General features: G+C 36.2%; 1 protein-coding gene across 1 annotated transcript; it reads right to left on the bottom strand.

Annotated features, from left to right (window-relative positions):
• Nucleotides 1-1,330: 1,330 nt before the first annotated feature.
• On the bottom strand, nucleotides 1,331-3,881 carry LOC137746431 (aspartyl protease AED3). The gene is made up of 3 exons (XM_068486449.2): nucleotides 3,365-3,881; nucleotides 2,502-2,976; nucleotides 1,331-2,080 (listed from the first exon to the last, which is right to left on the bottom strand). The coding sequence occupies exons 1-3, from the start codon at nucleotides 3,839-3,841 to the stop codon at nucleotides 1,722-1,724; spliced, it is 1,311 nt and encodes a 436-aa protein (XP_068342550.1). The 5' UTR covers nucleotides 3,842-3,881; the 3' UTR covers nucleotides 1,331-1,721.
• Between the last annotated feature and the right edge of the window lie 5,491 nt (nucleotides 3,882-9,372).

Below are 9,372 nucleotides of genomic sequence, written 5' to 3'. Positions count from 1 at the left end.
CAAAACAGGTAGACGTGCTCTTAACAACATCAATTTTATATATGTCATTAATAGAGTAAGATTCTCTCATTTTTTTTTTTTTTTCTTCCCTTCCCTCCCCTTCTATTTGAACAGTCACGGTTAAACTACGTTAACATCTTATATTAATTTTTTATAGAAAAAGAAAGACAAAATAAGAGAATGTGATATGAGAGGATGGAAGGGAATGGAAAGAGGAGGGAAGAGAATTATAGTTCGTCATTAATACATGTAGTAGTTCTTACAACTTCAGTTTTTACCCAAGACTAATATTGTAGCAGATGATGTTTTACCGTAATGATAAAAAACAATTATATTTATGCACTATAGTACGGGTTCGATTCCCACCAATTTTTCTCTTCTAACTACTAACTATAAATCCACCCACTCATTGCTCTACTAAAAAAGACAATGTTGAAAATATAAAACATTGTTGACTTAGTGGTAATACCATATTTAAGAAGGAAATGATCACAAAGGTATGATTTGTTCGCCCATTGACATTATAAAATTTCTTTATCTTATTGTCTCTCTTCTTCTCTTCTTTTTTTTTTTTTTTTTTTTTTTTTTTTTTTTTTTTTTGTGAAAAAATAGCAGCCCTTGGTTAAGTGGGTCAACATCTTGAAAGGATTAGGTGTGGACTAAAGTGGGGCTGAGAAAGTTTCGGACTCTTTGGAGCCCCTTTACATTTTTTTCTACGTTTGTTGAACACAGTTTCTCAAGTGGTTTTTGCCAACCAATAAATGAGCTGGTGAGCCAGGCCTAGGGAAAAGAACTCGGTGGTTCGAAATAAAAATAAGAACGCAAATACAAACGAAAAATAATATTACTATAGTATTAAGTAACTATTTTAATTATAACATAAAAAATCTCTTAACTTTTATGAAACAAAACTTTGCCTTGAACCAAATTCAAGAACGAGAGCAACTCACAGATTTTGAAAGTATTAAAAGTTCAAATTCGGCTTTTTCATTTATCTATTTTTATTTGAAAAACAATATTTTGTTTAAATACCCTCACAAATGTAACATAAATGTCTTATGCTTTGCATGTGTGTATACAGGGTCAAAAGACGCAAAACAATTCTCCTGTATTCAAAATCTGAATTAAATATTCAATTAATCAATCAAATCTCACACAAAGATGACAGAAAAATTAATTAACAGTAAATTTTAAGGAAAATTAATAAAAAAAGTTTGAAAACTTTGAATTTTAACTATAAGAACATAATAAAGGATAAAGTAAATAGTACCATGATTAACTTTTTAGTGTAAAAATATTATTTTTCATTAAAATAAACAATATCGGAAGCTTTTCGATAAAGTTTTCTAAATTTTATTGATTTAAAAAACCTTGGAGATGAACAGAGTTCTTGCTGCAAGCCTTTTGCAAAAAAAAAACCCGTGACATTGTACTGATACCTATCTAAACCAATCCAACCAGAGAACAAGACACAAAGCTACAGATTGAGATTCAGATTGGATCCCTTTCTCGTGATATTTGTCGGTACAAACGTACAAAAAACACACCATATTTTGGACCTTTCCAATCAATATCCCACTTCTGTGTCTTGACTGTCCACATACATATGCCAAAACACCCCAAAAATAAAAAATTAAAAAACCAAATTAAAAACAGTACTAGTTTTACACTAATTGAGCACAGATAGTAGTGGGAGTTGGGGAAAGGCAACGACAATTTGACTAAGTGCAGGCCTCACGGGCCACGCCAAGCCTTGAGTTGGGCACATCAATGAGCACTCTGTGGTTCTGTTGCTGCATATTGGCAATGACATTTAGCACTGAGTTCACGTTGTCTGGTGCCGCTGCCATGGCTAGACATGTGATGCTACCAGCTGTGCTGTGGATTACTATGTTGTCTTCTGGCAGTGTCATGTTCAGGCCCGAGAACATGAACGTTATCGTTGGCACCACGAAGGGGACCGAGTAGCATGTGTCGAACCCGCCTAGGGTTGTCACTGGTATTTTCGGGCCAACTCTCCTTCGGAACTCGTTTCGGACGGCAAGGTAGACTGGTTGCGCTAGACGAGTGAACACGGTTCCTGATTAATGCAAAACAGGAAAATGTTATTTGTAATGATTTTGAGACATTATGCTTATGAGCATCACCATAAGGTCATAAATAATTGTGAAAATTTTTCTATGTAACGTTGTATTCTGTACATCAAGGTTTTTGGGCATTAAATCTTGATCATTAGATTCTAAACCAAGAATAAAAGCCTGATGTTTAGAATACCCCGAAGATAAATCCCAAACCAACTTTACGTCCAGGAGGGGTCCTCTACTCGAATCATGACATGAGGGCCAGTCACGTGATCACAAAAAATATACATTTAAAATCAGTTCTGTGACCTGACCTTAAGTCAGCAAGGATCCTAAATACCATTGATCATGCCCAAAATTCTTTTAATTAAGATAATAATTATTTATTTAATTAAAAGAAATAATCTTTGAAAATGTTACCTGAATCAAAGATGGTCCCCGATCCAGTGATGGGATTGAATGCCAAAGCAGCAGGAGGGATATCAACAATTCTCCTGCCAACCTTAATTGCATTTAAGTTCACGTAATAGAGTGATGATCTTCTAGGGTTCTTGAGCAGTGGGGTGTACTTGATCCTCTTGGGCTGCACAGCAGGGCCAAGTCTCAATGACCCAGAAAAGTTTGGGGACTTGAAACTGGGGAGGCAGTATGAGAATGTGGATTGGTAGAGGTTTTGGGTCTGGGATAGAAGTGACAATGGTCCCCGGCCAAGCCCCAGAAGACCCTGTGGCGGCACGGAGCTGCCGCTGGTCTTCTGGATGCAACCAAAGGTGTAGCCGGGAATGGAGTCGGTTGCTAAGGTGAAGGTTTCTTGTGAGAGGTTAGCTGCTATGCTGGAGCCACCATAAGTCATGTTGAAACTGCAGGAGCTGCCTAAACAAGTGGGGTTGGGGACCTGTAGATTAATCACATGCATAATGTTGGTGTATCATTTTGTCCCATTTTAGTAAAGCACAGATTATTAGCACATTAAAATAGAAAGTGCGTAAAAGTAAGAGATCACTTTCATTATTAAACCATGTTAGGGAGTTTTATAGCATAATTAAAATGGATACTAGATATGCTTAGTTAGACAATGACATGTGTATGACATGTTATATTGTCAAACGGTCACTTAGTTGCTTTTTAAACAAATTTTCACCTAATCAATGATCCAGATTTACAATTTGTTAGACAACATAACATGCAAAATTGGTTTAAATACAGAGAAAAGATGTACAAAGGTTAACAATTTCATGTTTTTTTCTTTCTGAAAGTTATTGCATGAAATTAATTATGACTACCTGCTTGCATTGCGCAGCTTGGCAACCAAGGTTCTTGTAGGTTGTGGATTTGACAGAGTTAAACACATTGGAGGAGCAGCCAACGCAGCCATTGCATGGAATCCAAGCAGCATCGCTGCTAGTGTCAACAGCCATGAGCAAAGTCTGAGGTGGTGTGCCGATCTTAGCCTTCACAATGTAAGTGGGGCTCTGAATGATCTGCCGGCCGGAAGCGATCGGAACAACCGGTTTTGCGGCGACGAGGCTGGACAGGAACTGGAGCCTGGCCTGGTCCTTGGCCTGCATTTGGAGGACACTCTCCTCCCATGACATTGGTTTGGAGGGTCTGAAGGGAGAGCATGGGCTGTAGACATGGAAGATTTGGAGGGTTGAGCCTTGCTCTTTGGTATCACTGCATTGAGGGTTATTGTTGTTGAGGCCATGGGCTAAGGAAAAGAGGAGGAGGGATAGTGACAAGACATGAGAGAGGGTGGCCATGGCTCTTAGAGTATAAATGTATGAGGATTAAGTGTGAAGGGGAGTGTGTATATATATAGCTTGGCAGTCAAATTTATGTGGTCTTTTGCCATTTGTTTTTTATTTTTATTTTTTTTTGCCCGTTTAAAATTTTATTACTGTTAACTAAATTTTTCACCCGACAAACCTGAACCTGAAAGGTGTGAAATATTGTTAAATGTTTACATTATTTATTGGTAAGATATTTTGAGAGAGAGAGAGAGAGAGAGAGAGAGAGAGAGAGAGAGAGAGAGAGATGGTAGGATGGGGTTAAGGAACCGGATCCCCTTCGGATCCATGTATACTGAGCTTGCTGAGCAGGCGATCCGAGCTGTTGAAATTTGATCCAACGGTTACAATTATTATAAATTTTAGAGGGTCCTTCTGTTTGTAGCCATTGGATCAAATTTCAACGGTCCGGATTGCCTGCTTAGCAGGCTCAGTTTTATTGGATCCGGAGGGGATCCGGTTCCATGGGGTAAATGGGAGATCCGTCATGGTATGGCTAGTGGATGGCATGCAAAACATTGGTATGACAGACTGTAATCCATTTTGTTTTGTAGGCTGACCCTCTTATGCCTTTGGCGATGTTCAATTTTTTTGCTCTGCTGATTTACACTAATTTTACGGCCACTTGCTTAATTAGAGATCTAGAGACTGGAGAGACTAAAATTTTGTGATTAATGACATGCTTTGTTAAGCTTGAAAAAAATGTTAACATTCGAGCATAGCTGATAGGCTTGACAATGCTTTGAGGTTCTTAAAAGAGGTGGCTCTTATCTCAGTTAATTCATAAATTTGAGGGAAATATCTTACTTGTACACAGAAAAAGTCAATGTACGTCTGTTCATCTTCTAGCAGCTGGCTCTATGGATATCCTATGGTTTCTTAAAGGTTATTGGATAAACTGTTTATGGTATGTAGCTCGCTTGTACCTGCATTTTTCGCATACTTTTAGGGAAGGAAATTATTTGGCAGATGTCTTTGCAAATTATGTGGTAGGATTTGGTACCTGATTTTGCAATGCGTCATATAGAAGAGAATGGTTTGGAGCTTGTCGCTTGGTTTGGTTGCACTATTAAAAGCTCTTTTCCATATCATAAAATTCCCTCGTACGTTGGATGTAGTTAAGTTGATGACAAATATCAGTGTAATCAGTAGTGTGTCGTTGATTTGATTGATAAAATCTTGACAAAAAGAAAAAAAAACTATAATGATTGATAATCTTTAGATAGTAATACCCTAGACTTTATTTGGCATAAGAATTACTTTGTTTATTCGCATATCACTTCTAGTGTGTAAATATGCTGCAACAATTGAAAAAATAAAAATTAGATATACACACACACCCGAAGCAATGCCAATTGATAACATATTTGCATATTGTAAAGGTGGGGGGAAAACGAAATTCGTGGAGCTGAGCCGCATGCATTGCAAGATGATGAACACGCAGTTAACAATAAAAAAGAGAATACACACACTTTGTGTTCACTTTCAAGGAACACCACTGTTGATTGTCTTTTGATGCTTTCTTTTTCAATACATTGGACCATACTGCTTGCATTATATTTTTCTTTTCTGGCATGCCCACAATATATCTTGTTTTGGTTCGTAATGATCCCCCACCCACGTTACATTTTGGTGCACGCCACAGAGTCTCTCATGAGGTCTTAAGTGTGGTTTCACTATAACCCCCATGCGGTATGGTGCCCGGACTATATATACCCATTTATAGTAAGCAATATAGGAATATAAAGGAGTCCACAAACCCTAAACCCTGAACTAATGTTTGAGACAGCCCACACTACCTTTACAGGTGATATTTTCCACTCCATGAGTGCTAAAGCAATGCATCTTGATTTGGTTATAGCATTCGATCGGAAGTGAGAATGGAGATATGATATATAGTTTGAGTTATAACTTTCTATGATAGTTTGGGTTACATGTGATATTTTCCACTCTTGAGTGCCAAAACTATACATCGTGATTTGAGTTTGGCACTCTGAAGTGGGAAAGGTGAAACTAAAATTTGAGTTACTACTTGGCCATGTATCATGATTTGGTTTTCGCAGTCTAGAGTAGGAATAGAGATATGATAGTCTGAGCTACCACTTTCTAAGAGGATAGTATTCATTTAGCCTTTCATGTGTCATGGTTGACCTAAAGTAATTGTTCAACAACCTCAATCAACTTGCCTTTTTCTTGTATTTTGAAAGAGCTAAACCTGCGTTGTAGGAACTTAAGAAATACTTTAAGGGAGATTGATCAATGGAGAGAAAGGAAAAGATAAAAAAAAGAATGTTGTTTGCACGCTAGGTTTGGGAAAGAAAGAGGCACAAGATATAATTAAGTTTTTTTTTTTTTTTTTTTTTTTTTTTTTTTTTTTTTTTTTTTTTTTTTCCGAACAATATATATTTCGTTTGAGCACCTACACCATACTCGGTTGAATCCATAGAAAGAAAAAAAAAAAAAAATCAACATTGAGCTTTAAAAGGTTACTTGTATATTACCTAATATTAAATATGAGTTTTTTTATTAGCACCCCACATAATGTTGAATACACTTCATATAAAAATTTAATATTAAATTACTAATATGCAATGACAAATTCGACCTCATAAGGTTTTAAAAATAAAAAAAATAAAAAGATTATAAATACACCCCAAATCAATTTTAACATGTATATCTCAAGATTATTTATTTTCTTCAATTCTCAAAGCTACTCTCACCCTCCATTATAGAACAAAATCTTAACCAATAAACCTACAAACATGTTGATTGAAAGAAATTATTGTTGACGAATGGAACATAAAATCAACGTTTTGAAAGCTTCACATGAGATAAGACTTTCTATTTTTCATTATGCCTATAACTGTGTTAAGAATGCTATCAAATGATCATGTTGTGCCTGAGGGATATCTGTGATATGAGTGACTAGAACGCCAAGAGATTTGACATGATCATTTTCGTGCCGATGCTGGAGAGAAATACAAGGATTTTACAATGTTCCGGAAGAGGGGCAAACAGAAGCCAAGTTCGTTTCTGATCTTTAGTCTCTAGGGCTTAAAGAGTTACTATGTTTCGTTATTTTATTTACATGCATACTAAAGGTGACATAGCCCAGAAAGAAGGGAAATTGTATTTGTAAGTTTGTATTGGAATTTACATGTTAAATGATTAATAAAATTTGTTTCTTTTTGAAACATCTAGTGGATGTGAATTGCGCATTGGCTCTTTACATTAGTGTTGATAGTGTGAAGAATGTGGGGATGTATGTAGGGAGTGTGATGGTGTATATAGAGAGCGTGAAATGTGAGGGTATTATGGGAAAGCGTGTGAGGTGTATTAAGATAAATTTTAATTAAAAAAAAATGTAGGGTTTATTAAGTATGTATATATACTCATAAAAAAATTGCGGGGTCCCCTTAGATTTGGCGTCCCGGGCGATCGACCTTCCCACTTTTGCTTAAGAACAACTCTGAACTTAGATGTGGAGGCATAAATTAACTATAGAGAAGGACACGAAGATTATATGCTCATTATGATCACAAATTAACTATAGAGAAGGACACAAAGATTATATGCTCGCTATGATCATAGATCACCTCGAGGGTATGTGACATATGTCTACCTCGTGGGTAATAGGCATTTGGGCCACAACATATCAAAGGTGCTTCGGGCCTATGATATGCCCTACCACCGCGACATACCCAGTTCAATGGTGGCAAGAAGCCAACTCTTCAAAGTCTTCCCTTGAGTGTTCAGCACACAAGAATATTGCTCAGTAGGATGGAAAATGAACAGTGAAGTTTAATAATAAAACTTTTCCTCAATCTTCACCTTTTATTTTCCAGATTATTTACTAGTTCCTGATTATGAAGGACAAACTCCAAAATTTACTAATTTTAATTTTGTTTAAGAATTTTCTCTTCAAAATGTTAAAAGATGTAACAAAATCCAGTTACGGTATAAAATTGTGGAAAATCGAACAATTATATAATATTTTCCTTATGTAACAGTTGAATCCCACATCGAATGTACTAAAAGATAAGTAATAGTTTAAATATCTTAACTTTACTTTAACTAACACCAAGACCTTTTGTGATAAAACCCTATACTTGACGGATTGTGCAGGTGGTAATTACCAAGTTAGACAATATCGATGTTGTTGAAAATGGGCCCTTGGCCTATCTCTCTGATAATTCTACATGGTATCAGAGTTAAGGAGAGGACCCGTATTGTACTACCACGTGATGGGTGGGTCTCCTTGGGCTCGCGCGATAATGGTGTGTCCCTTGGCCCGTGTGTAGGGTGAGTCTCTCTTGGCTCCACGTGGTTGCCGATGTGTGGATCTTCTACATGTGACCCACTAATTAGATCCCACGTGAGGGTCGTGTTGAATCCCACATTGATGGTACAAAAAGATAAGTAATAGTTTAAATATCTTAACTCCACTTTAACTAACACAATTACCTTTTTATGATAAAACTCTACACTTGATGGATTGTGTAGGTGGTAATAATCAAATTCAGGATAATATTGATGTTGTTGAAAGTGGACCCTTGACCTGTTTCTCTGATAATTCTACAAAAATGATAAGATTATGATAAGATTATTTAACTACCATGTCCACAGAAGCAATAACTGCAAATTTGACAATTTTGATGGATGGACAACAGCACAAAACAGATCAATCGGTGGTACTAGAGAGATCCTTCAACTTCATAGCCTTTCAGCAGTAGAAAGTAAAAAATCCAAACACCGACATAATAGAAAAAATAATTAGTTTGTGATTTGACATAATATGATTTTTGTGAGTACAAATTTGTCATGTATTATAGCATTACATGCTGTCTAATACAAGTATACAACAACATCACGTGGTTCCATGGTTTGAAGAATGCGCACGCAAATCTGGACATCCTCTTTACATACTGGCACACAATATAATATTCTTCTCAAACAGGCAAATTAAGATTAGTTTTTGGGTTTCTATGGTCTTCAACTAGTGATTAATTAGAAAATATAACTTAAAGGGTTTTGTAACATAAGCGGTTAAGAGTATTGTGGAGCAAAAAATAATCAAGAAAAATATAGTGGTGACATGCGGATTTTTGGATTAAAAAGATAAAATTACCCTCGAGGCACACCGGAACTCCCACATGCAAGCAGCAGACAAGCACGACTCAATCAAAGTCAAAAGTGATCAAAATAGGTATTTATTCAAAATCTATTTCATCCATCCTCATCAAATCCTCCCCATAAGGTAACTCTTAATTATTCATTCAAATTAGGATTAATTACCTAAATTAATTGATTAATTTCCTAATTAATTAATTAATTAATTTTCTAATTGATTGCAAGTTATTATTTTGACATAATATCTTGCAATTAGAGCCAAAACCACCATAAGTGGCTGGACCCCTTCTCTCCAAAGAGGGCCGGCCACACCCTTATATAAACACCCTCATTTCTCCAAAAACCTAAGTCTAATCTTCTTCTAAAATTCTCCA

This window comes from Pyrus communis, chromosome 2 (genome assembly GCF_041283825.1).
Source record: "Pyrus communis isolate YQ-2024b chromosome 2, ASM4128382v1, whole genome shotgun sequence".
Taxonomy (NCBI): Eukaryota; Viridiplantae; Streptophyta; class Magnoliopsida; order Rosales; family Rosaceae; genus Pyrus; species Pyrus communis.
The sequence above is the reverse complement of the archived record's forward strand: the minus strand, read 5'-3'. Positions and strand labels throughout refer to the sequence as shown.

Coding starts and splice junctions, on each gene's coding strand:
- LOC137746431 (XM_068486449.2), bottom strand. CDS start 3,841: ATGGCCACCCTCTCTCATGTCTTGTCACTATCCCTCCTCCTCTTTTCC. Junction 2,977..3,364: donor AAGCTGCGCAATGCAAGCAG/GTAGTCATAATT, acceptor ATTAATCTACAG/GTCCCCAACCCCACTTGTTT. Junction 2,081..2,501: donor GGGGACCATCTTTGATTCAG/GTAACATTTTCA, acceptor TGCATTAATCAG/GAACCGTGTTCACTCGTCTA.